At 33.9% G+C, this 27,787-nt stretch overlaps 1 protein-coding gene across 17 annotated transcripts in view; it reads right to left on the bottom strand.

Moving 5' to 3' along the window:
* NBEA (neurobeachin) overlaps window positions 1-27,787 on the bottom strand; it is a 450,877-nt gene that overhangs the window by 165,340 nt on the left and 257,750 nt on the right. For all 17 annotated transcript variants that reach the window (XM_085579109.1, XM_085579166.1, XM_085579149.1 and 14 more), the window contains one exon: window positions 14,591-14,715. In XM_085579109.1, the coding sequence (XP_085435235.1) occupies window positions 14,591-14,715 (125 nt within the window). The remainder of the gene's footprint in view (window positions 1-14,590; window positions 14,716-27,787) is intronic.

The following is a 27,787-nucleotide window of genomic DNA, read 5'->3' on the forward strand; positions in this document are numbered from 1 at the left end:
AGTTTCTACCTCTCTCTTCTATTTATTTACTATATATCCAAATAGTGTTTTGTGTTTTTTTCTTTCTGCATTTAGTAAAAAAGGAGGTTAAAAATATGGTTATTTCTAAGAAAAGTTTGCTTGGTAATACTGTAGCCAACAAAAGGAGACTACTGCTTCTTATAAAGTTGTTTCCCTAGTTTACTTCAACGAATTACCGATAAGGCAATTTATGTAGTGAATGCTCTTTGATCTTTGAAGAGAGATGGCAGAATGGAAAGTTAACCTCATTTTAATGTTACCTAAATATACTGACAGGAAATTCTAATGTTTCCAAACATCTGGAAATCTGCTTCATGGGATGGTGTTCTTCTTTTCTATAAGAAACCTTTTTCATATACTGTCTTTTACAGTTTTATGTGGCTTCTAAAGGAGCATTGACATAAGTAAAGTCTGTTCTCTTTACAGTAAAATGCTGCATTTAATTAAAAACTCTTTTTTATAGTGACTAGAGTTTCTGTGAAGCTTAGCTCTCCTCAGAAAGTTTTAAAGGTAAACTTGCTTTTTGTTCCTTACAGATCTTACAGTATGTACTGCTCTGTAGAACACTGATTTTCTTGCTGAATTTTCACCACAGAAGGTAGTTTCCATTAATTTGCTAAACAAAGAAATTCAGTATTAGTCCCTCACAGGAGGCTACCTGACAGTTCATGATGTGAGCCATGAAACTGCATCACAGTTGAAATATAATTTATCAACAGAGTTTGGAAGAACAAAGCATTTTTTTTGAGAGAGATTTTTTCTTTATTGCACAAAATAACTTCTACAGGAAGAACCAAGGTTATTTATGGAAAAAAATAAAGTGTACTGCTATTATATACATTTTTTCTCATTCAACACTAACAATAGTTGAAAATACTTAGAAAAAAAAGATTTGCTAGATAATCTATCTTCCTGCTTTATGTATTCTAACATACATAAAGCTTTAATTGCTAATCTTCAGTAACTTGATTAGGCACTGCTACCCTTGCAGCGGTCACAGTTATGTAGAGCAGCTGCCTGGGAGTCTGTAAACTGACCTCTACAAAACCCAGCAAGATTAAATCATCGACATGGTGCCTACTCTATCTCAGCCTAGTATCTTCCTGCAGGACTGCAGGGCCAGCCTTCCCGGGGCTGTGCTGGCTCCATGGGAAACGTGCCCTTCCTATCCCGAGTCTGCTCAAGGGACTGAACTGTTGGCTTTGCGCAGCAGCCCAATGCTGGCACATCACAGCCAGCCCCAATAAGCTGTCCCCACCTGTGCCTGCTGGGGCTGTTATTTAAATTGCAATGTGTTTCTGGAATGGGCAGCTTTGACTGGCATATAATTAAGTTTCCCCAGAGAATCAGAGAAGTGACTGTTGATAAAGGAAGGCTGGTTTTAATAGATTTAATAAAAAACAGAGAAATCTAAATCACATTTTCATTATTAGGGATCTTTGAAGTAATGAGGAAGAAAAACTATGAAAATTGTATGGAAATTAAAAATTGTATATTTTTGTATTGAAAATTACTTCCACCAAAAGTAAAACCAAATCACATTTTTGTTTTCTATAATCGAGAAGTACCTGGAAATTTAATAATAGACATTTTATCAATTTTTCTCTAATTTTTATATCTAACAACTGACCAAGTAATCTTCTTCATATAGGTAATTTGTAAATAAATACTTAATTGCTTTATATGTTTTCCTTTTCATATTCTCAGATGTTTTGCACTGTAAAACGAGACTGACACAGACTATGCCAATGAGGAGATTGAGAATACAGGCGAGGCCAAAACAAATATGTTTCTCAGATGAGGCTGAGGGCTTTTTAAAAAATAAATACTTGTAGTCAAAGTGTTTTATATTAATAGAAATGGTCCCTCATAAAAATAAAGGTTAAAGTACCATGTTGCCATGTTGGGTACTTTTTTTGTTTTGTTTTGTTTTGTTTCCAGACACAAAAATTGAGATTCAGAGTGGTCATGAAATTTATTTTTAGCAGCTGCCTAAATTGTCATTATATCTATATGAGATTTCAGGATTTCTGAGTGCATGAGAGGGATACTGCACTGATCCAGCACTGACCATAAACAGCCAACTATTCCAGGCAGATATTCCCAGTCCAGCAAGTGTTCAAATGCATTTCAGGCTCCTGAAAGGCAGTCCCCATTCTGACTGGAACCAGAGGGAGTCCCTCTGATGGGAACTAACAACAGTCAAATGTTTATATTTGGATTAAGATGTAGCTTGCCACTGTACACAGAGGAATGGATTCATATTTCATGACTGACAACCTTTACAAATTCTTGATAGTTTGAAGGTTAGCATTTTGGTGTATACTGTAGTTTGATAAATTGCAGAAAGAAACCAAATTCTTCTGCAAATAATTTCAAGCAAAGATGATACAGAACAAAAATAATTAAGAGCAATAAAATTTTCCTAGGTATGTTTCTAGCCATTTTTAAAAAGTACAGTAATAGCTGAGAGGAAAATATCTACATCACACCAACAGTTACTGCTCAGTGGAAAGGACATCAAGGACACTTGTGAGTAAGAGAATTGGATCAATATTAACGCGATTTTCATTTCATGCTTCCCCAACTCCAGTAAGCTGACAATATACTCTGATTATGTGAACTGCTTCTGAGTAACATAGAAAAGGTTATTAGAGCAAGAGGTGGAAATGGAATGCACTTTTTATATTGACAGGTCTGCTAATAGAGTGTACTGATTTTCAAAGCTATGCAATGTGTTTTCACAATTTGGTTTTGACAGCAAAAAGGAATTTCATTTATTCTTAATTCAAGATATTCATATGTAAGCAAAGGTTCCTTAAGACAGGCCACTGAAGAGGGAAACCAAACTATTTGAATAGAAAAATTTAATTAATAAGGCAAGAAAGAAAAGGCGATTGAATTTCAATATGTGTGACATGATAATGAAACAAAGAAATAAATTTGCTAAACAAGGCATTCTATGCTTTTGACATAGCATCTGATAAAACCTTTTTAAGATGACATAAAAGTGAAAAACATGCCTATGACACATCTTAATGTTGAGGCCTTGATTACGTCTGAAAAGTTTTAGATTAGTTCCTAAGCAATATTCCCCAGGAAAAGACATGTTCTGACTATCTACTTGCAGACCTTAAAGCCAGGATCAACATTGTCAGACTTCTAAACTGGCACACTCCTTACTGGGGAACAGCACCCACATATGCTGGCCTTAATTTTGTTTCCTGTTCACAAAACCAAAACAATATTCTAATTGAAAAGGCTAACAGTGATAAAACCTTGGAAAGAAATTAAATGCTCTTTTGAAATACAAACACTTGATAATGCAGTGACATGGAAAAAATGGCATAGCATTTCATGAAATTCCATGAAAAGAAAGTGGCAACCCTCTCTATGACAGGGGCTTGGAACTACATTATCTTTAAGATCCGCTTCTACTCAAGCCACTCTATTATATGAAATGTGATCTTACCTCCCAAACCAGGGTATGCTACCCCAACATTTCTAACCCTTACTTAATATTTAAAAATTAGAGTCTCCAAACCGTGTGACTGGTCCAAACCTGAATACTTTTAAAAGGAAAATGCATACTACACATCTGCAAGTTTTTAATTCTCCCTTTCTGTGGCCATGAGTGATTAGGTCTTTGCTAGAAGGCAATTTTGCCCTTCATCACTTAAGCTTTTGCTCTCAGATCCAAAAATGATTGGTAGTTTGGAAACAGCCACTGTACAGAAACATAATCGGACAGCAAAAAAAAACAAAAATTCTCTAGTGTAGGTAATGAATATGTAGGAGGTAAGTTTAAAATTTTTTATAGTAGCTATCATAATTCCAGCAGTTACACAGCCATTACAATTTCTATCAAGACTACTTATTTACAGAAGAAAGCTTCAACAACTCATGATTAGGGCTTTGAGAGAACCATCTGCCAACATATCTGAAATTATCTTTCTGGAATGGTAATCTTTTCAAGTGAAACTCTTCTCTTCTGAGGCATACAGAAAAAATATTTTATGCAGTCTTTACACAGACAAAATCTCCTAAACATGGCATAATGTCATGTAACAAAATGTTTCTTTAAAGGATTGTCAATGTTATAAATAAATAATAAATTTGTCAATATAAAAACATTATTGGAACATCTAGTTTTACTTTCTAGATTTCCTCTGCTTCAGTGTGCTCTACTATGTCCAAATGCAATTTTTTCCTCATGTAGACCACCACATCTTCAGAACTGGTTTACGTATTTTCACTCAGCAGCTAAAGTAACTGGTGGGAAGAATTACTTCAATTTCTGGATCAATCACTGCTTATAGCAACACCAGACAAAGGGCAGCACCCACAGGATATGCACATTTGTGAGGCTTCATTGTGGCTCTAACACTGGGATATTTGTGTTTAAATCTCAGAGCTGCTAAGGGACTACACTCTAGTAGCAGCAGACAGCCCTTTTGTTTGGGCCAGGCTGCTGTAAATATATTAGCTCCTCCAAGCTGAAAATAATCTAGCAATAGCAGTTATTTATCAAAGTTATCTATCCAGATAGCAATTATTTATGAAATTAAAATAAATGCTTTGCAATTTTCTTGATTTGGAACAGAATTTTACTCTATACTTTCTTTTTTTTTAATAGCTGTAGTTATAGGACATCTTTGTTTCATGCAGACCAGCAGATAAAGAATGAAAGAGTAGTGGTACACAAGACATGAGATTCTGAGGGTCTATAATTAAAAGAGCTCAAGGAGATAATTGAAATGGGTGAATGGTAATCACTGTCCCAGGTAGAAGGCCTGAGTGTGTATTAAGAAGAGCTAACCTGCAAAAATCTAAGCAGCAGTCAGCAGTAAAGAAAAAAGGAGAGCAGTATTTTATTTCACTTTCCATTAAGCTGCTGCATGGGGTCTGTGACATCTTTCATTCTGCTTCACCAATATTACAAGAGAGTACAAATCTTGCCTGCAACTGCATGAATATTTGCAAAATTTCTATACTTATGTTAAATTTGCAAGCACTAGCAACATTACCTTGCATTTAGTGAGAGCTGAGATGATACTCAGGCAATGTGATCAGCTTTTTAAGGGCATAGGATTGAATGATTTGTGCTATTCGGCAAAAGGGACACCAATAAAAGACTTTTTGAGTATTATGCATAGTTCTTTCAGCTGTGAAAGTGTATCTATTATAGATGATGTTCAGGGTGTTATTAAAACACACCAGGAGGTGTACTCTTTAGGCAGACTGTAATGATAAGAAAAACTTCATGTCATTATATAACACACATGATGTGAAAAAGAAATTTAAACAAATGGAAACATGCATAATAATCTGGCTGACAGAATTCCTAACAAGAGGATTTCCTTATCATGCTGGTTAGTACTGTATTTGAGAACTTTTCCATAAAATGCATTTGGTTTTCTTTCACAAGATGCATTCTCATCCCTGCCTGTAACTTGCTGTAACCACACTGAAACTCACAAGAAAATCCAGTTTATCTCATTACACTGCTACTTTTTTTATGTGTTTCTAAATTAAGACTATAAAATAATGAAACACATAAAATAAGTGGGTATTGAAAAATTCACTCTGTAAGGATATGGAATAGCCATTGCATATATACCTAAATATTCATTTCTTGTGTACAAGTCTTACTCTATACATAAAATGTCTACAAGAATTTTCACGTGACATAATAGAAATAGATTTTATGTGATAAACATTTAGTCGCGCAATATAAAAGATAAGTAAAACTACTTGGGCATCTTAAAATATATACAGTCTCTGAAAATTAATTCCCTTATTTTCAAAATCTATACATACCAGTTTCCTTTTCTTTGGGAAAGACAAGGAATCACCTACACTGAAGAGATTCCTACACTTTTCTTCTGTTGATTTAACCCTTGCAAGTAGCCCAGAGGCTCACAAAATCCTGAGCCCAGTGCCTAAAAGCCTGCCACATCTCTCGCTGAACATCAGAAAGAGTGGGACAGTAAAGTCTTTTTAGATCTACAGTATGATCTCCTAATTATCCCTATGCAAAAATTCATAACTGTTGAAATAATGCCCCTGCATTCCAGCCATGTGCTTGACATGCTGTCCTTGCCAGGTCTTCAGAAAACACTAATTATATATATTCCCACTTACATACAAAGTGGAGAATGGAATCCTGCAGTGAAGATATTATGAATCAGAAGAGTGAAGAAATTTAGGAAAGGAGTATTTTGTGGTTTCAACTATTGCCAAAGGAGATTTTTAAAGTGCTGTTACTAACTCCTTAATACAGTGTTTTAAAGCACAGAAAATAGGAAAATAGAAATTAGAAAATAATGGAAATTAGAAAAGTGCATGTTAAAACTTATATCCACCCAGCTTTGAAGGACTCTGAAGGACTATTATTAGACTTCCACTGACAGAATGTTCTTCTGAAATGTTTCTATGAGATTCACTGAATATTCATGGGTCAAGAATTCCTATTTCTTTGTCAAATAGATATCGAAATGAATAAATAGAACAAATACAATGTTCACATGAGTTTTAAAACATTTCTCATCATAGCAATTTACTGGGTTTGGTAAATAGTCTATTTTCATTTGGCAGTACAGACAGATCTTGTGTATTCTTTGTACATGTAAATTTAACCGTGGAAGGGAGAAAAATGCAGCTAGAATTCCAAGTATGACAACAGTTCCAATTTTTAGATCTTAGGAATGGTTTTGCAGGCCAATTTCATGGCTTCAAGAACATTCTGGAGTAATATACTTTCAGATGAAGAAAGAGGTAGTTATGTTAACTGCTGGTAAAAAGCCAGCAAGTTCTGCAGTAAAATCTATTAGCTCAGACCAATAACAGCAGCTAAAACCCAGGTCATGCTGGTTAACCTAAAAATCTCAGAGGAAAGGCATTTGGAACCCAACACAGAGTTGGGTTCCAAACTCTAGAGGGAAAAGTTTTCATATCCTATTTAGTTCTGTGAAAAACCTGAATTAGAGTCAAAAGAGAGCTTCTAACATTCAAGTGTTAAGGAAATAATTACAAAAAAAATGACTGTTTAATGAATCTGTACTTACAACTTATAGTAAAGTTGCCATAAAAATTCCTATGAATATGCTAGAAATAACATACAACAGGCAGAAGATATTTAGAGACTGCAAGTACTGATTGGATGCATTTGCAACTCATTTCTATGACCTAGCAAGGGAGCAGAAGCTCAGTGGGTGCTCAGTAAAATTCAACAAAGCAGTGTTCAATACTCCACCTAAGCAAATTCCATTACCATTTACATCTTGAAGGTACCTTTCATTACATTACTGTGGGTTTTAAGGAAAAAGGATCACCATAATGGTAGACATATTTATGTAATATATTTAATGAGAACATATTTGTAATTGGGGGAGTAGGGTGGGAAATGTTATAAAGAAGACCAAGTTAAATCTGGTATTTTAGATTTAATTATTCTTACTACTAAGGTTTTGTTTTGCAGATCCTTTATTTAGTACCTGATGTAAGCTTTTTCCTAAAATTTCTTTAGACAAAACTGTATCTTGCAATTATCATATAAAATATTAAGAGAGAAAAACTATCATGTAATATTTTCCCTAAAATCCTGTGAGGATGAAATATTTGGAAGTTTATTTAGTGAAGCAGTGGATGGCACTGTTGGGCTACAATTATAAGGGAAGAGATGAAAATCTTAAATTGCTGTGCTTAAAAAAAAAAAGATTTTTGTGACTCCTTTAGGCTCACAATTCAGATATAAATTCATACAGAGTACACTAGAGATTTCACAATCAATGTAGAAGTTAGTTTATGTGCTGAAAGGAAGTTTTGTAACAGGAGAAGTATTATTTTAGGTGCTTCAACTGAAGCAGAAATGTTTACATGCTTGTTTCACATGGCAGCATGATCCCATTTAGGACTTGGCACACGGAAGAACTGTTATGGGTTAATTTAATGACTGTATACACATTCTTAAAATGCTCACCACTGAACATCAAGTATATGTGTTTTACTTCCCACAAAGTCAATTCTATTTCTTAAAACTGCTCACAATTAATGGTCTTCTTGTCTTTACTACAGACTAAAATTGTGTGCAGGAATGGGGTGAAGGAACAAAGTTTCTTTTTAGAAAAGGGCTTTTGTTATTAATTTGCTCTAATGTATTCTTACTTAAGGTATTACTTAAATAAATATCAGTTTGGGGAATTATCTTAGATAAGGGTCACCCTGTATTTCCCCAGAACTACATATTTTATGAAATTGTAGGAGTGTGACTGATTTCTAGGATAGTGCATTAACTGAGGGGAAGAAAAAAGATAATAAAAATATTGTCTTGACTTATGCAGTTACAAGAAACTCAATTTCAGCAATAATAACTGTTATACTGAACATTAGCAAATTGATATTAGAAGCATTTTATACCTGTTCACATCTTCATTAATGATGAGGCACAGAGTTCCCTCAGCAATTTTGCACATGATAAGAAACTGGGAGGAGTGAGTGGCATGCCAGAGCGGCCTCAGCAGGCTGGTGAAATTGGATGACAGGAAACTCATGAAGTTCAACAAGAAGTGCTAAGTCCTGCATCAGGGGAGGAACAAGCCCAGGCTCCAGTACCTGCTGGGAGTCACACAGCTGGAAAGCAGCTCTGCAAAATGGAGCTGAGGGTGCTGAGGGACACCAGATTGAACGTGAGCCATCAATGTGTCCTTGCAGCAATGGGAAATGTTATCCTGGGCTGCAATAGGCAAAATATTGCCAGTAGGTTGGGGAAGGTAATCCTTCTCTTCTGCTTATCCTTGGTGAGGTCACACCTGGATTTCTGCATCCAGTTCTGGTCTCCTCAGTACAAGACAGACATATATATTTTTTTATATTTACTTTTACTACTAGATTGATCCAGATATTCTGTAGATACTCTCTGTTTCTCTTGAGGAGGGAAGACTCAAGGGGGCCACATAGTTCTGTATAAATACTTTTTGGTTTCCAGTATTTCCAAGGATGGAGACCACATAATTTCTCTGGACAACCTGTCCATTGTTTGACCATCACAGTTGACAGTAAAAAATAGTTTGTTCCTGTTGCCTTTTGTCCTGTTACTGGCAACCAACAGATGTCTAGATTAGTTTAGAAGAAAATGTGAAAAAAAACCCAGCAAAAGGATCTATAAAGCTCAACAAAACTGACAAAAAATTTCTTCATAGAGCTATAGTACAAGAAAGCAATATATCATAGACAAAGCATAATTTGACCTTTAATCTCTTACATGGTACATATGTAATGCTCTCACTGCTGATACACCTAGGAAAATAACTGGGTTTTATGCAAATAGTTGGGCTGCTAGCAAAACTCTGATAAGTACTGATGTACAATCAGTTGACTTCAACTTGCCTTCATTTTTGAACCAGCTACTGAAAAAATACAGGTTTTCTTATGGTTGGTTCTGAAACCAGTGTTCTTGAAACTGTTCTGGAAATACACTAGACATTTTCAATATGTATAGAAAAGTGGTAAGGTAAAGAATAATAAAGTCTGAGAACTTTATGAAGTTGAGAAAAGGTAATATAACCCTTTTAGATATATATATGATTTATGCAGTAACTTCGACAGTCTTAAATTTATTGTAAAAAATGGTAGTATTTTCACCAACAAAAGACACCTTTACATTTTTAGCAATGTCCTCATTATCAACAATCTAATACATCCAAGTGTAGAATCTGAAATGCAGAATGGAAATGAAGGACTAGCTTTTAGATGGACATTCCAACTTCCTAGAATAGGGCACTTGATTTTACAGCAAAACATCTGAACAAAGATTATGAAATTGAGCATTTCCAGTGCATGAGACATTCTGATTTCTTTGTATGTCTTATTGCTTGAAAATGTCAGGTAAGTTTCTAGAAGAGTAGCTTAGCTTTCTAGAACAGCATTTTGTCCATAGCTTCTTGTCAGTTTCTCTGGACACTCTTCCCTCTACCTTGCTCTAACACTGCCTGCAGAAGGTAGAGATCCCAGCAGCTCATGAGATGGAACTCAGGAGCTGTGGAAATCAACCCCTTTGGACTTTTCAGCACCATGGAGCTGCTCTAAATCTAGCCTTTCTGAAATTTCATCTTCGGGTATTTCTCTAACATTAAGGACCCTGAAAAAATTGGATCTTCCTTTACGGTCTCTAAGACAGCCAGATGCCTCATTCTGAAGACAGTCCCTTGGTTGAGTTCCCATGGACTTCAGACCCTCATTTTCACAGCAGGAACACACACAGCCTTTCTTCTAAGGTAGCTCTAGCTTGCTAAATAATCTGATCCTTCAGCATCCTAAAGGAATCCTTCCTCCCATTCTTTGAAGGTCCATCAAAATTAATCTACTATCATGAAAATAGATTTCAGATTTCAGCATTCCAGATTGCCAAACTTGATGCTTTTTAATTGTGTTTGTGTAATAAAAATGTATTTCTAGTGATGAGTAAACATAGTATTTGGTGAAACTTAGAGCACTAACGACAAGTCCCAGAAGGAGCCAGAGTCTGTTTCAGCTAGAACTGCCCTTGAAATAAGGTTGCTAATTAGCTACTCAAACACATATACAAATTCAAAAGCCACATGTAGCTCTACTGCACATATATCTGTGGCTTTATTTCAAAACCTGAACGCATTACATTATGAAGGCATTTTTTTAATTTTCTTTTTCATTCTAAGCATTTAGGATTTGTCACATTAATTAGATTAACAGGCTAAATATTCTTGAGCACATACCCTAGATGTATTTGACCTGCTTACACATGTATGTTTAGAATGTGGCACCGAGTTCATTCTCACTTACTTCAGTGTAGATTAGAAAATGTAGCCTTTCTTGTACTCTCTCTATGTATAAATTGTTTGTGGACCATGATCTTTAAAGGCTGATGGACCAAATCTTACTAAAGGAACTGTTGACCTTTGTGGACCAGTATTCTATCTCACTGGCAGGATGGTACAGTAGTGTCTCCTCTATGCTAATCTCCAATGACTGTAAACTGCTAAGTTGATTAACTAGAAGAGGCAGTTCTTTCACCACATATACAGAATCTCTGTGAATTGGGCCACATCCGCATATTTCACTAATCCATCATAGTAAAATTTGGGGAAGAGAAGCAGGGTGTATTATCATTTACATAATCTTTTTTCTTTATTTTTTTTCAGTTACAATTTACTTATTTACATTGAAATTCCATCTGAACTTAGAATAAGAATTAAGTTATTGACATTATAAAATTAAAACTCTACTAAAAGTTCCAGGTACTTCAAATTCCATTTTAGCTCGCCATTTTTATACTGCAGTAAGTAGCACCCTTCAGCTATACAAAAGAGAGAAATTAATCTATATTTTGATTCAAGTAATAATTTAACTTAAACAGGCACAGCAGATACAATGCTGAACTAATATGCTTGTATTTTCAATCTGCGTATGAAAGTAATTTTAACAGATTACAAACAAATCTAATGCCTAATATTAAAATCTTAGAAATGGAGAAGACTAATCCAAAAAGAAAAATTCTCTAGTCAACCCCCTGTAAATGCTGCTATGACTGAGATGCAGTTTCAAGGGATAGCTAAGTATACAGCCATAGGAATCTGCTATAATTTTTCACACTGTTTTATATAAGCATAGAAATATATTTTAATTTCTCATTGCAATGTTTTTTACTTGTCAAGTACTTTGAATATATATTCATATGTATACATACGCACACACACATACACATATGATTATCTATTATATTTTATAAAAAAGGGAAATCCAAACATGCATACAGGAGCTGACTAACAGACTATAGTTAAATAAAAAACTTAATTGTTACAGAAATTTTTGGAGAAAATATTATTTCCCAATTATTATTTCAACATTGAATGTTTCTTACAGGAAGAAGTCACTATCATTTAAAATTAGCACTTCTCTTTTTGGGCCTTCAAGGTAGAATTTGACATTTGTTTTGCTTCTCTAAAACAAACATATAGATCATAGACATTGTTTTAATTTCCAAGACTCCTTCCTTAATGACTGCAAATATAATATAATTACAGCATCCATGCATCCAACATCAAATATGATTTAATACTACAGTAGCTTTAAAGCACTTTTTTATCTATCAAGGTCATATCTTGATGGCTGCACAAGCGCAGATAAATCAGGTGTTAAGCAGGCACATCTCCAAGGAATCTGATAATTCTCTCATCTGCAATCCTCAGCATATCGTATTATTTACTGCCAAAGAAATGACTGATTAATTTTGTCATTTTTGCTCTGTGATTTTTGCTTAGCTGAAGCTGGCTGCCCTCTTCTGTGATGCCTGATCAGACCTATTTAAGTTGATGCCTTTGATCGCAGACACCGAGGAGCTTGCTGACTTAGGCTTTGACTAAACGTTCCTCCATTGCAATATTTATGCACAGAATCCTAAATGATAATGGACAGTCAATGTAGATAACAAAAACTTGTGAGATGTTTCCACTATTTCACTGCTGCTCAAGACAGCTTTACTTGTACTAGACCTATCAGTCAAGATGAAAAATTGAAAGAAAGTCCCAACAAATTTTCCTTTGATTAATACTTTATTTCTCACAAGTGAAGTATCTGAGGTCAGGAAATAAAATCTGCGATTGGAAAATTATGCAGTCTGATTTTTTTTTTTAATGCTTTAAATTCTTTCCATAGTGTGATGTCATATTCAGTTTTGGAAGCTAGGGACATTTTACTATCACACTGTTCCAAACAAAATTATCAAAACAAAGCCAATAAAAAAACCAACTACAATGAAAGTTAAGCCCTCTGGGAAAAAAAAAAAAAATCTGCCTTTAGCTCTTTATTAATCACATTCCAACACCAGAGGCTAGAAGTACATCAAACTGCACCAAATCCTTTTCACATGACAACCTCATAAATTATTCAACTCATTAGTAACACCAAAAGGCATAAAAATAACATCAGTGTTAAGGATGTTTTCTTACAGAGAAAGGTCAGCTAAAAGTTTCAGTATCAAAATCCAAAGGCTTAAGCCTCTGAAAAGTAAATACATCTAGACAGAATCCATGGATACATTAATGCATGCTGGTTTAAAATTCTGTGTTAATTTTAATACATATATGAAAAGATAGAACTATTTTTTAAATTCTGAAAAATTCAGTCTATTGTTAATTTTTGTGTAACCCCTGAATTTGATGTGCACCATCTGTGTATAAACCTGAGTTTTAATTTTCCTGTATGGTGAATGTACTAACAGGTGTTATACACATATAAAGTCCATGGTTTTAGTGATTATTTGCCTTTCAAAAGCAACAGAGCAATTAGCACAGTTTTGTATGCAACTCTCATAAAATCTCTATCATGATGTTTTGGAAGAACATGGAGAAAATAACCCTTTGTCAAATACGAAATACCATACACAAATTGGGGAAATATATTCTTTAATCCAACTTAAGGAAAGTTTATGACTTGAAGTCCTGCACATAATACTCTTCACCTTTAAGCAAGGTTTAAGTTACACTTGCTAATATAACTACACACATAGATATTAACTCACATACCTAACCTTGTTTGGATCCCAGGTATTTGCCTCATACAACCGCAAAGTTGGTGAAAAGTGTAGGTCATATATAGAGTTAGCTTTATATCTATCATATTCAGAACTTTTGGCAACCTTAGCCTTTGGCTAAACATCAGATGAAAGGTTCAATTTGCTTTGTGAATGATTGCTTCATTTTTTTACTCCTAAATGCTAAAGAATTATAGTATTTTCTTTTCAGCACTAAAACAAACAAAAAAAAAACCAACAGAAAGCCATCTAAATACTCTTTAAAAAAACTCTTGTCTTTGATATGCTAGAGAGGTATCCCAGCTTAAACCCAAGAAATAAATTCACTTTAGATTTTTTTGAGCATTCAGGTTCAGTCTGCTGTACAGAAGTCACAAACATATGAAACTTTTACATGTTAGAGAGGAATTTGTGTGTCCTCATTCCCCTTTTATACTCCAGCTACATCTCCATGAAAAGAAAACATTATCTAATTCTTCCATTTCTAAAACTGAAGCTTCTATGTATTCAATTTACTATTGAATCACCAGTTAGCCTTAAAAATTATTATTGTTAACAAGTTCTAATGCATTTCACGATTTGCAGAAAAAATACTTCTGGCTGAAATCTGCATGGCAAGATAAAATTTCTGATATTTTTAAATTCCCCATTCACAAAATGTCTCCAATGGAACTACTATGACACATTAGTTTGATGACCTATTTCATTCAGTCACTCCAGAGAGACAAGTTCAGTTGCTTTTACCAGAGTCTCAAAATTAGTGTCTGGGAATGCTAGAGAAGTATAATGTGTATTCTTTGGGGATCAAGGAATTTAACAGCTCAAAAGCTCAAGTCTTCTGGTTCATTAAAGTGTAAGAATTGAAATAATTCCTTTTCTAAGGCTATGTTGTCCTAGGAATTCCCAGCACTGTCCTTGAGAAAGAAGGGACGTGATTCTGAGGCATTCATGGACATCAAGAAAGCATCATGAGCAGTATTTTTAAGCTGAGTTAATACTGACCATATTCCACAGCAGCTTTTAGGAGAGCATCAGCATGAGTAGACCCAAAAGCATTGCGAACGAATCTCCTCCGTCGGCGCAAATCATCTTCCCAGTAATCCAAGCGCCAGAAGTCATGCAGTTGGCTGGAAAATAAAGAACACACACATCAGCACCTACCACAGCTTGAACTGTATTTACATACATTATAGTATAATTTCACTGCTGCTTTCCCGTTTCTGGAATACAATCTTGTAAAAACATGTATTACTAAAAATTACAATATTCTAGCATTTCTTTATGTGCATTTATGTATTATAAACCCCAGCACCGCCTGTCTCAAAGTGTTCTGCCTGCTGCTAAAAACATTAATCACACTGAACCCATTAACAAATGCAGCATCAAATTACAAGTATTAATGGCACAGCTTGCTTTCTTTTACAGTGTTTTTAACAAGGCTTGTAAATCACAGAATGGACCTCAGTGCAAATAGTTTGCAATTTAATGACTATGGTCCCTTAGCAGACTGAACTTTAAAGTATAAAATATTGCCCACTTGAATTTTGTGGAACTATGATTAAACTAATATGCTGAAATATTCATTGAAATAATTCCCCACTGCCCCTAGCAACCTGAGAAAATTGCAATTTTATTCATTATTAATAACACTGAATTAGAGCAGCAAAAAAGTTTCACCATGTGGTAATTGTCTTGGTAAATTATTATTCCAGCACTAACAGAGTACTAGGATGACTTTATAGCTCCCAGCTAATACAAGCCATTAACAACCATGGCCATCTTAGTGTAGCACTGCCTTTTTACATTCAAAAGAATATTAAACTCCTGTAGAATTATATAAGCCATTGTTAATCTATATTAAAGCCAAAAAGTACACATATATAATCATCTGGTATTCAACTTTGGTTCTAAAGAACTGACCAGCTCCACTTTCAGACAACTTCTTGACCTTATCAACACAAATCTCCCACATCTTTTTTTATAAGCTATTTGGGAAAAGCTGCATTCTAAGCCAACATTTTAAAAGCTTTTTGGATCACTGGAAGAATGCAAAATGTTTGTGGATGCATCCTTATCATCAAAGTCATAATTGAACACACTATACATTTAAAATTATTCTGCAGGCCATGACCTTGTGGACCCTAACTAGGGAACCACTGCTTTAAACCAGTCATTTTCAATCTATCTGTAATGCCCTGGATGTTTATGATCAAAACACAAAGAAAAAAAAGAAAAAAAAGAGAGAAAATATTTTACAACTCATGAGTATGGTATATGTCTTTGCTGGATTTTTCTAGTTATTTCTTCAGCCACTGTTTTCATTTTGAGCAGCAATGTTCTGGTAGCCATTTCCAGAGGAAAAGTAGAAATATGCTAATGTACAACAGACGTTTACATTCTTTACAGTTCACTTAAGCACTTTTTTTAATGCTATCATTAGTTATTGTCCAACTTTACTAACTGCTGTCATGAGACCTGGATCAGTTCTGGAGAGCAGGGCACCATGGGGAGTGGATCTAGCATCCTACCTTCTACCACTAACAAATTTTCAGAAGCAGCATACTGTAATTTTTAGTCAATGCTGCTGTTTTTTGCATTCTGAATGGCATTTTCACAATATGCTTCTTGAGTCTGCATGAAGGTCCCACTTGTATGTCTGCCTTGCAGAATGGGCATTTTACTTATTTACAAGCAGCGAGGAGAGAACTTCAGTGGTTTTTTGAAAGGCATGAAACCTTCCCTTTAAAATTCCATTTCATAGTGAGCCATGATAGGACAGAAGTAAAAATATTAAAGAAACCCTTCTAAAGAAAGGAGATCTCTGAAGTTATGTGTATTGGTAGCAGTAAAAAAGCCACCCATGTTGATAAAAATGGTCTATGTAAGAATAAAATACTTCATGAAATTAAGAAATATTCACAGACTAAAAAACTATATTTTTCATATGTTCTGTGTTTAATCTGGTAATTCATTACTTTGATTAATTAGTCTGAAGGTTATTGTATATTCTCAATTTAACATAAACCAGAAGCCACTATTTTAATGAAGTGTTAAGTAAAAAAGTAATGAAATTTTCAGAGGATTAAGTCTATTTTGCAGAATCAAAAAATCATTACAAGTTCACAGGGGATTGAAGTTTGAAATACATAATAATGGTGCAAAATTAAAATTTTTGAGAAAAAAATAACAGAAACATAATTTCTAATCACAAACTAGATGACTTTTAAAAACAGAACTGAAGTTTCTTGTTTTCTACAGAAGTCTATCCCACATTTTTATCACATGCTTACAGGCACTGGAAGTTGGTATCTCAATCCTAAAGAAAAGGCTTCTGAATCTTAACTAGTTGATTGAAGATTGATTTTTTATTCTGAGAAATATCATCAACAAAAAGACAAGAAACTTTTCCTACCCTATTGTTAGAAAGAAAGCAGACACTTTAAAAGACGATGGATCTATACTTACAGAAAGTTTTGAGTGATTTAGCTTCATCACTTGAATAACAGGCAGAAAAAAATGTGTGATTTTCCTCAAATGTTGTATTACTGCATCTCTAGGTTAGATTAAAAATACTACTAAGTAGAATATTATGGCACCAGTTCCAGCCTAAAATTTAGAATCTAACCTGCTTTAGACGTCCAGTATTATGGACTGAATCAGTCTTAAATAGTCTAGCCCATAGATTACAGTATTTTGAAATACTTACATTCTAATCCTGTGGATATGACTCAGGCTTTAAGATTTTTTGAGGAATTTAGGTAGTTGTTAGGTAGTTCTAAATTATGGCTGTATATTAGGAAGAACTATATTTTCTTATGCTGTACCAGGCACAAGTCAGTCCTAGAAGAGAGCAGTCTGAAAATCACCCATAACTCTTTCTGCTACAATGCATTTTTTTAAAGTGACTTGACTATATCAAGTTATTTTAGCAATTTATTTTTTGTGACAAGGACAATATTTCAATAGGCTTTACTTTTCCTTATAATGTATATTATTAACAATCCTTATTTCCACAGCCAACTAGATTACACGTAATTTCTCATTCCTCCATATCTTATACCAGTCAAGTGACATTTTGAATCAGGCTTGTTTGAATGAAGAAGTGCATATTAAGCACAATGTAATGAATTTTTTTTTTAAACTAAAAGTTTATAGCATCATTTATGAGCTATTTCTAAAGACTTTTAAGAAAAGAGAAATATATCTATATCCCTTCAGCTGAACAGCTATTTAAAATGTACCCTAAAACACAGGACCCAAAGAACTCCACATGATGAGTTTAACTGTCAAAGACAATTTCCCTACAAACTATAGTATAATCCAATATGAACCTTTCTCATCATAATGAGAACTGGCATGAAATTAGTATAACTACAAGGCTACTAACAATGAAAAAAATTATTTAGGATGGTATGGTGTTGTAACTTAACCCCAAATTTCAGATATGCATTACTTCATATAGTTAATACAGACAAAGAAAATACATGTTTTAATGGAACAAGCCCTATTGTAGTACATACTGGAGGATTACAAATTTTGCTTCATTGCCACTGTCACCACTGGTACTACTTGACAGGTTGATGTGTATGTTCTCCTACTTCAAATACACTTTTCTTGGCCAGCATGGAATGGAAAGGCAGACTGATGTTATGCCCTGTGTAGCCAATTCAATAAGTTGGAGCAAACAGCTTTGAAGTCCCCCAAATGTAGGTTGCTCTAGAACTCAGATCTGCCCAGAATTCTTCATTATATTCTTTACTGTCATACCACACACACCTTCCATGTATACGTGGACAAAGATTATTGAGACAGAGTAAAGTGTTTCAGCTAGCTCAATTATCCTCTCAGAGGAGAAACTGTGGCATGCTTTGCCAGAAAAACAATTAAGAGGAACGCCAAGTCAGCCTGCACAGCAAAGTCCTCCCTGCCTTTTCACATCTCCATTTCTTGAACATTTAAAAGACAACTTTTGAAAAGATTTTCTGTTATCTCCATGGCCATAGCTGCAATGAAGAGCATGGGAAGGATTTTTCCTTGGACTTATGAATACTAGCTGTCCTAAATGGTAAGTTTTTGTCCATCCTGTGCACATTCAGCATCTGAGACAACAGCTCCATGGCTGTGAAACCCAGTCCTTGTTCAGGAAGAAGGTGCAGTTAGCTACATGTCACCTGCAGCTACGGCAACTAGTGACAAAAATGAACAGTGGAGAGTAGCTGTGCACATAAAAGATCCTCAGACTACAGCCCAAAGGATGGGCTACCAGATGGAAGAGATTAAGTCTGAATATAGTAATGAAGAGGAACAAGCCTGCAGACATGGGGGGAGGGGGAAAGTTGTTTTGAAAAAGAGATGGGTCACAGAACTGGAAGGATCTCAGAGTCTTTGTAATACAGGGAAAATACTAGAAAAGGCAAGGAATTGATGATCTATAATTTCAAGAATTAGCCCTGGTTGCTTTTATGTGACATATTTTGAAAAAGAAAAATTATTCTTTTCACAGTGTGGAATTATGACTGTGTTTTGAGAAATTTTCTGTTTTGGGGGAAAAAAAAAGTATATTTGGAAAACATGAAGAATTCCCCTAAAGAACAGAAAATTAATGTGATTTAAAAAACGGTAAGTAAAAGAAAACTTGAAATACAAAAAAATACAGAATTACTTATGCAATATTTTTAATGGTTAAAGCCAAAATGTAAACCTATTTGCCAGAAGATCCAAGTAGCAGAAGTCTTCTGTAATAACAAAGGAGAAAATAAGGTTCAGAAAGGGTGTTGCAATAGATACAGTAACTGTAAATAATATTAAAACCTGGGAATATTAATACAGGGAATAAAGACATAATGAATCTGAGAAATACCTAATGTCATAAAAATTGGAAAAGATGGTAAAAGAGAGGAAGAGTTTCCACTTGGACTTTGAAATAAGGATGAGAAAGAGCACAGAGAAAATCAAACTAACAGCAAACACTACCACTGATCATTAGAATAGAAGCAGGAGTCACCTTTGAAAAGCAGAAAGAGAACTGCCAACGGTTTCTCTCCTATGATCATGTTACTAATGGTGTTGCATTAATAATGAAGGACAAAGCTGAGACAACAGAGAATGAAATGAAAGAGAGAAAAACTATCAGAAGATGACTAATGATGAAAGATCCACCAAATTTATGGAGAAGAATTTCTAAGAACTGTTTTAAACGGTAACACCCTTTTCAGAAAAGAGTAAGTGATTTATGGGGCTTTTATTTTCTTCTAAGGCACTGGAAAAAAGGAGTATTTAATGCACACTCTTATGAAGATTTCCAACTCTTGAAACTTCTGTGTCTTAATTTTGGTGAGAAAACTGAGGACACATGAAAAGCTGAAAACAGAAATCCCTCATTTTGAATTAATCTTCAGATAGATGAGATGTTAGAAAGCAGAATAATGTCAGTAGATGTGAAAGGGAGGCTGTGAAAATAGAGATGTTAATTTTAGCTATGGTACTACTTAAACCACAAATGTCTATGTCAGTAAAATCCCAGGATTATGGATTTTAGTGTATTGCACAGTCTGAAGGAAAAAACTGAATGAATACACAAAGAAATGAGAATTAACAGTTTACAGATTGCCTAGATTTTTTATAAAGCTTAGTTCAGCAGAATGAGTTGCTCAATTTGGAATTACTGCAATATTATTATATAGTAGTAAAGTTCTACCAAAAAGAAGCAGCAGCTGTAGGGAAATAAGACTAACCATGCCTAACATTATAAATAGGGAAAAAATAATGAGAAAAGCCACATACCTCTTAAAAATGACAATGGAAGTGGCAATAACCCAAATCTCTACAAAGTAAAACTAAAGATAAGAAGATTTTTTTAAATTCTTGAATGGAATTAACATAAAATATAAATTTAAAATAATGAGAGAGAAGTTTGGCAACTCTATCCAAGTACTAATGGGCAATAGTAGGACACTACACATAGTACAGCTAAATGAAACAATACAATTTCCTGAAGTTATATACTTGATTCCTTTTAGTGACTCCAATGGCATTGAATGAAGAACTGAAGGAACTTACAAAGCAGATACATAAATTCTCAGTGTTTGACTCACCAGAATCACAAAGGGCTTTTTAGTAACAAAATATGAGTAACAACTGAATGCAATTGCACCAGATTCTAGAGATAATAAATTGTAAAATTAGAAACACTAAAATGAAATAAAATTTACAGTTTAGAATTAGGACATAAAAGATTATATTTGAAAAAAAAAAAAAGGAAAAGAAAGTGGTTGAAACAATACTCTGGTGTAACTCAGATTTCTGGTTTGGAGCCTTAATTTCAGAATGTGGTTTATTGCCACTCCAAACAAAGAGGAAATAAAACATTCAAAGCCCCAAAAGCCATTTTATAATTTTAGATAAAGGAAAATCTGGGTAAAATTCCCTTTTGGAAAATACCTTGAAAGAATGGTTCAGGACATTTGAATTTTTAATGCACATTTTGTTATATCATGCCATCTCACTACAATAGGTACTTAGTAAGATTTCACAAGTGCTGCCATGATACCACAGTACAATAAACTCCAAGATGGAATGAACTGGGGGTCATCTCTGTATTTCTTAACTGGCTGCAAAAAAGAGACAGAATGGCTTAGACTAGGAACATTACTATTGGGGGCTAAAATTAAGTAAAATGTATTGCATGATAAGTGTGCAAGATAATGTTCTTATTCAAAATGTAGAAATATCTCAAAATTTAAACTTGACACAGAACTTGGTCCAGCAAATGATCATTGAATTTTAAACAAAAAAAAATTTGTTTTATGTTTTGACTGAAGTGTTAGAACATTGCATCTGAGATAGGCACCATTACATTAACATACACTCCTGCTTTTAGGAAATACAAAATGAAAATAAAATATTTGAAAACTTTTAATAATTTAGAAAAATGAAAAAGAAAAAAATGTATATTTTCAGAAGAATTAATGCCATCATAATTTTTTCAAGAAGATTTAATCAAAATGATATTTTATAATTTAAATGGGTTTAAAATGAAATTTCCACTTAATTCTTCTACAGTTTTTACACACATATTACCTACTGCTAGCAAAATTATTTTCCTTGTTAAGCACATCTTCTGTCAAGCTAAAAGAAAAATAAAAGTGGGGACGCTCTGACTACAAAAACAAGAGACCTCATGAAATAATACTTTTTCTCAAAACTGTCTGGAAAGTATTGTGTGATTTTACAGGTATAATCCATAAGAAATCAGATAAACATCTCAGAAAAGAACTTATTTTTCTTAATTTAACAAAGCAAAATGCGATTTAATAAAGTAAATAAAAATAAAAACTTTTAGGACAACTATTTTTTTGCTATAAAGATGCTGTTTTTCAGTGTTAACTTTAATAGATACAGTTCTTAGGCTATTTAAGATATTTCTTATGATATCTAAGATATTTACAGAATTAAGTTTGGGATTTTTTTCAATTGTAGTTTATCATCTGAGCTTCAGACATTAAATATTCTTCCAGTAGTGATTACTTGGAATGGATTCATCTGATAATGCAGTTACCTACTTCTGTTCAGCTTTTCAGCCAAGAACATCAAAGTGCATTTAGTAGGAAGCACGGTGACTCAATTCTGCCAAGGGAAGGTGAACAGTGGTTGCACAAAAACCAGATAACCCGGTGGTATGACCACTGGGAAGTAAAAGAACTCTTTCTTGTAGTTATGTTTTGTTCTTACTATCTGACTCCTTTTTTGCACAGAAATTAATTTAAAAACTACCCAAATCTCAACTCCCTCCCAGAACAATCCTTCCCTGGGGTCTTTTAGAATTATTTGCTTGGTTCAGGTGTAGCACTGAAAAGGGAAGACTGAGAGAACAATTTATTCAAATCTCATACAGACACCTTCCTCCTTTACCTTCTGCATGGGTACTATGCCACTTATGTAGATGATAGGGTATTTTGTTCAGTGTAATAAACACAGCTAGGTTCTTTTAGTTGTTTTTTATTACCTTTTCTGGAAAGAAACTGAGAAAAATCCTAAAACACACTGATCTCTTTTCCCATTGAATTCTGAATAACAGTAACACCACTTCACTAAGAAACTCTAGTAAGCAAAGCTGGAGGTTGTTTTTAATGTCACTCCCATACAGTCTACATCAGCACAATGCAGAAGCCCTGAGATTTTGCAACTGTTCTAATAAAAAGAAATGCTCTAATGAAGCAGTGACTTTTTACAAGAAAAATAAGTTACTCTGTGTTTTAAGATTTTATGTATCATATTAAACACATATCTAGGGACAGTAGGGTCCTAGCTCATCAAAACAATCCTGAGTCTTTATGATTTCTCTGCAATTCTAGAAGAGTTAAATAGTACCTAAAATTTTTCACAGTTAGGATTAGTGTGCTCAGACAAATGAAAAATAGACCCCAGATTTCCAGGCTCTGGAAAACTTTGGTGCCTCATTGACTTACTTAATAGGTCAAACACTAAAGGCTTAGACTTGTAAGAAGGGATAACATATGTGACTACTGATAAGGATGCTGTCACAGGTGTCTGCTCCATTCCAGATGGACACAGATTAAGGTGTCTGAATCTCTTGTGAAGGAACTACTGAAGAACCTACTTGAGCATACAAATTACAGCCCAGTCTCTAGACAAACCAGCAACAACTTGTCAAAAAATCTAGAGCTGCACTTTTAACAGAAACAGCATGGTTGAGATAGACAGCTAGGACTTGCTATCTCATCAGTCACTCCTGTTTGTAAGTCATGGCAGGAAGGTTGTGGAATCCAGAAATAGAAATTTAGTCTCTCAAAGACTTTATACAGAAAAAAGAGAAAATGTTTTGTTTAAATTATTTAAAAATGTTGCCCTAAAACTAAGAGAGACAGCTTTATTTTTTTACATATATATACTATTTCTTAAAAACCCATAATGAATTACTGTTTCAGACCTTTTTAAATTATTCAAGCTGCAACTGTTTAAAGATAGCTAACTTATTAACCTGGCATTGAGATTAAACAATTAGCTTCCTTGAGGCCTAACAACAAACAGCAAGAGTAATCAAAATCTAATAAATAAATAATAATGTTTTACCTAGGCAATTGTTTTAATTTCTATCATGCAGAGCTGTTTATTAAACCACAAGTCTAATAATACACTATTTTAAAAGAATAATTATTTTTGCAAAATGCCAATTCAAGCCTGGTAATTGGAAGTACTTTAATTCAAAATTTATAGAAGCCTGAAGTTTTACATCCCTTGCAAGTTTTTTGGTACAAATTTATTTTGCCCCTACCATCTAGAAGTACAGCATAAGTTAAGAAAAAAGACATATCTATCTTTAACCTAATGTTGTTAAGAATTGGAACAAAGACATGACAGCCCAATCAACGGATATACCTTGTCTGCAGTATAAACAATTATTCCTATCCCTAAATAGAGCTTATATTGATGAAATAAACATTTGCCAAGGGGCGTGACTCTCCATGCTATACAATTTTTTATAGAGACCATGTTTATAATACTATCAAATAAATACTGAAGTAATCTTAACTTTGATCTTTTTTGTTCCTGGGAATTTTTGAGAGAGCTAAAAAGCCAGCTTGGCAAGTATATCAAAACTTTTCTATTTATACTTTATTTTTGTCAGTCAAGACGTTCTTCAGAAGTATAGAAACAGCCTTCTATAAAACATCTCAAAATACATCAGCATGACCTAATGATGTATTTTGGTCTCTGAATATATTATAAGAGAAGAAGCAGACGTGACATTGGGAAAAAAAATTATGATACCAAGTTATAACCTCTTTGTTTTCAGTCTTGAAATAAATTGCTATTTTTGAGGGTTCTGGAAGACAAGTAGGATATACTCTAAAGAATTTTTGCATACAAAGTATTTGGCAAACTATTACTCTGGATATATTTTTTAAGGTTTTCCTTCCTTTTATCTATTTAATCCCATGATTTTTTGTGACAATCATGAGATACAGATGCTTTTTCCCTTGTCTGTAGCAGAAATCTGTGACATGACCATGTGTATCTTTTGCATTTTTTCATACATATTTACAGTTCAGCTGCTGTTGTATAGGAAGTATGACTCCCTATAGGGATATACTTTAAAAATATATTACAGAATGTGTATCTGACTCTATGTTTTTAAATGAATACAAATACTACTACTAATAAATGAATGAATACTAACTACTACCAATAGTTAAAGAAAAATCATCAGCAGTTCAATAAATTTATACAACCCTCCTCCACTTTTCTGTGTAGAATCACCAGGAGGAATTACAATCCTCAACCATGCAAATTAAGTAGATTTTATGCTTTACATGTTCATTGCAGGTTGTTGGTTTGGAGGGTTTTTTTTAAGACTTCATTACAGCAGTTTGTATGGAAGATGGAAAATGAGAAAGGAGTCCAAACTCATCTATCATTACAAAAAAGAAAGCTTACTGATTCCATACTGAATTAGACAATCAGTGGGGAGAGGAATCATATACCTGGGAACAGAAGAATGCTCTTATCTCCCTTCAGAGCATGGGTAGCCAAATTTCCTTATCTAAGAATGCAAAACTTGAAAACTTCACAGAATTGTGAAATGCAAACTATAATTTAAGAAATAGTAAAATTCTAAGAGTAGTTCATAGGTGGGACAAAGGGGGACAAAATGGAGCTGGATGCAGCATGTACCTGGGTTTGAATGTAATTTGGTGATGGAATTTTTTGGTTTACTTTCTCTGAGCTGTAAATCTGTATAATCATGAATATTTTGTGCTAAAACTCTGGTGACACATGGCCTTGGAAAGAGCTGAAGGATTTTGAAGAGCTGAAAATCACATATGGCTTAAGAACCATGGCACAGGTCATTTCACTCTCAGAGATTTTCCAAATTCTAATGACCAACTTGGGCAAAAGTACAGTTTACTCTCTTTGTTCTTCACCACTTTCATTATTTTTTAACCTCTTGATTCACTTAACTGCTCCAGATCTCCCCTGTGTAACTTAATAGACATTATGTCTGAAGATGCTGAGAAGCTATCACCTTATTTTGAAAGCTGCTTGTTCTACAGGGACCAAATTGCCTGTGATCTCATAGAATTTGTTTTCCTTTCCTGCAATTTGGGAGACACAGTTCAATTACAGGGAAGCTAATACTAGCAATTAACAGTTGTAATTTACTGGAAGATTAAGGTTGTCAAATTACGCCAAATGATAGCCAAGTTGAGTTGCTTTTATCTAACTTAAATTGTCAACATTATTGACGTTCAGCTAATCAACCCATGCCCATTCCTCAGGCAATGGACAGAACTAGTTTCACTTTGGGAAAAGTTGGGTGATAGGATGGGAATCCTAGTGTTCTTGTATGAAGGAACAAAGGTCTCAACACTACAGAAAGTGAAAACTGAGTTTTCTCAAGAAAAAATCTGCCATCTAATATTTGCATGAATTGTCGAGGGAAGGATCATGTCAGAGAACTGTGAAATCCAAGAGCCAAGATTCAAAAAATGCAGAATGATAGGCTATATGGGTCCTGTTAAATGAAAGAAATGGAGAATGTGGTCGACTGACTTGTCCCAGTCCTACATTACTACAAGTAAAAGTAACATGGAGGTATCTTTTCATCATTTCATTAACCTGACAAAGGGAATCTTGAAAGATAAAATAGGCAAAAGCTACAGAAATAATATTCTCAGCATGAATTAATAAAACATTATTCAAAATTCCACTTTTGAAGAATGAAAATTTTATTTTATTTACATGAGAATTATAATTTTATTGCTATAAAATGGAAATGGAGAATCAGAGGGTCACGATTCAAAACCCCTAGAATCAGATGCCTTATTCAAACAGCTACCAAATAATAAACATAAATAATAGGATTTCGGGAAACAAAATCTATATAAATTCAAGCAATAAAAAAAATGCTGACACTAAAAAATCAGACTATATTATTAAAGCAATTGAGAAAGTCTAACAGCTAAACACTTAAAAACCAAAGTACTCTTTATTATGTATAATTCAAAATAAAATCTCAAGACTATTATTTTGGAGAGACTGAATCTCTGGGGTAGTATAGAAATATTTTTTATGGAAGAAATACAATTTTTTAGACCCAATTACAAAAAAGAAGTATGAGTCTGTTTAGTGTATTTTTCTAAGAAATTCCATTGAAGTCAACAACATATTTAAAATTAGATATGTTTCAGGACCTATTCTAGGAGCTTAATTACACCAAAATCTGAAAAAATGTTTTATGGTGATAGTAGAATATCAATGCACTTTTCTATACCACAGATTGAAAATATATATAAAAATTGCTGTTTATTACATTAAAATAGGAGTTTAGTTGAGGTTATTTTATTAACCTTTTTCCTTCTCTTTTTTAAGAAGCAAACTACCAAACACAAAAGACAAACAGTGAAAAGTTTCCAAGATTCCTAGTAAGAAATTGATTGAATTGACACCAATGTGAAGAGCTGCTAAATCACTCTGAAAGATTATTAATCTTTTTTACAGGAAATAAATGTAGAGTTTATTCTCATGTCCTGCCTTAAAGGACTTATAATTAAATTCATAAGTCTTGTACAGTTTGAGAATAGCTTTTGCCTGTATATCAGACTTTATTTAAGAAACCAAAGCAACCTATGACCGGGCTTGCTAATAAACATGACAGGCCTGTACTCTGTATTGCTCAATAGCTGTTTTTTTTTTTTTCTAATATAAGAGAGAACTAGCAAAAGACTCTTCATCCTATCAGCAGTTCACTTCTTCCCTCTATATTGTTCTGTTGATGGATATTCACAGAACATGACCTTCCATGAGTCTTTCTTTTTCCAAACCATCTAAATTAAGTTGCTTTAGTCATACTTATATTATCATTGACTTGAAGCATCCTTGTCTTTCTGTAGATATTCTGCAGTTAGTGATATGGGTCCAAATTTCATGTACAAAATATATTAGACCTACTATTTCTCTAACAGCAATATACTCCTGTGGAGCAATTAAGCTGAATTATGGACCAACATCTCTTTCCAATTAAATATTTAATCTGTCTAAAGTTTCTTGTGTAATTTTGGTGGGGGAAAAAGGCACACACAAAAATGTGTTCCAATTCAGAGCAAAAAAGGATTCTGCTTCAATGTACCATGAAAAATATACGTAATATTTCCTTTATTTAGCTACAGGGAGACCTTT

Source organism: Lonchura striata, chromosome 1, assembly GCF_050655825.1.
Source record: "Lonchura striata isolate lonStrDom1 chromosome 1, ASM5065582v1, whole genome shotgun sequence".
Lineage (NCBI taxonomy): Eukaryota > Metazoa > Chordata > Aves > Passeriformes > Estrildidae > Lonchura > Lonchura striata.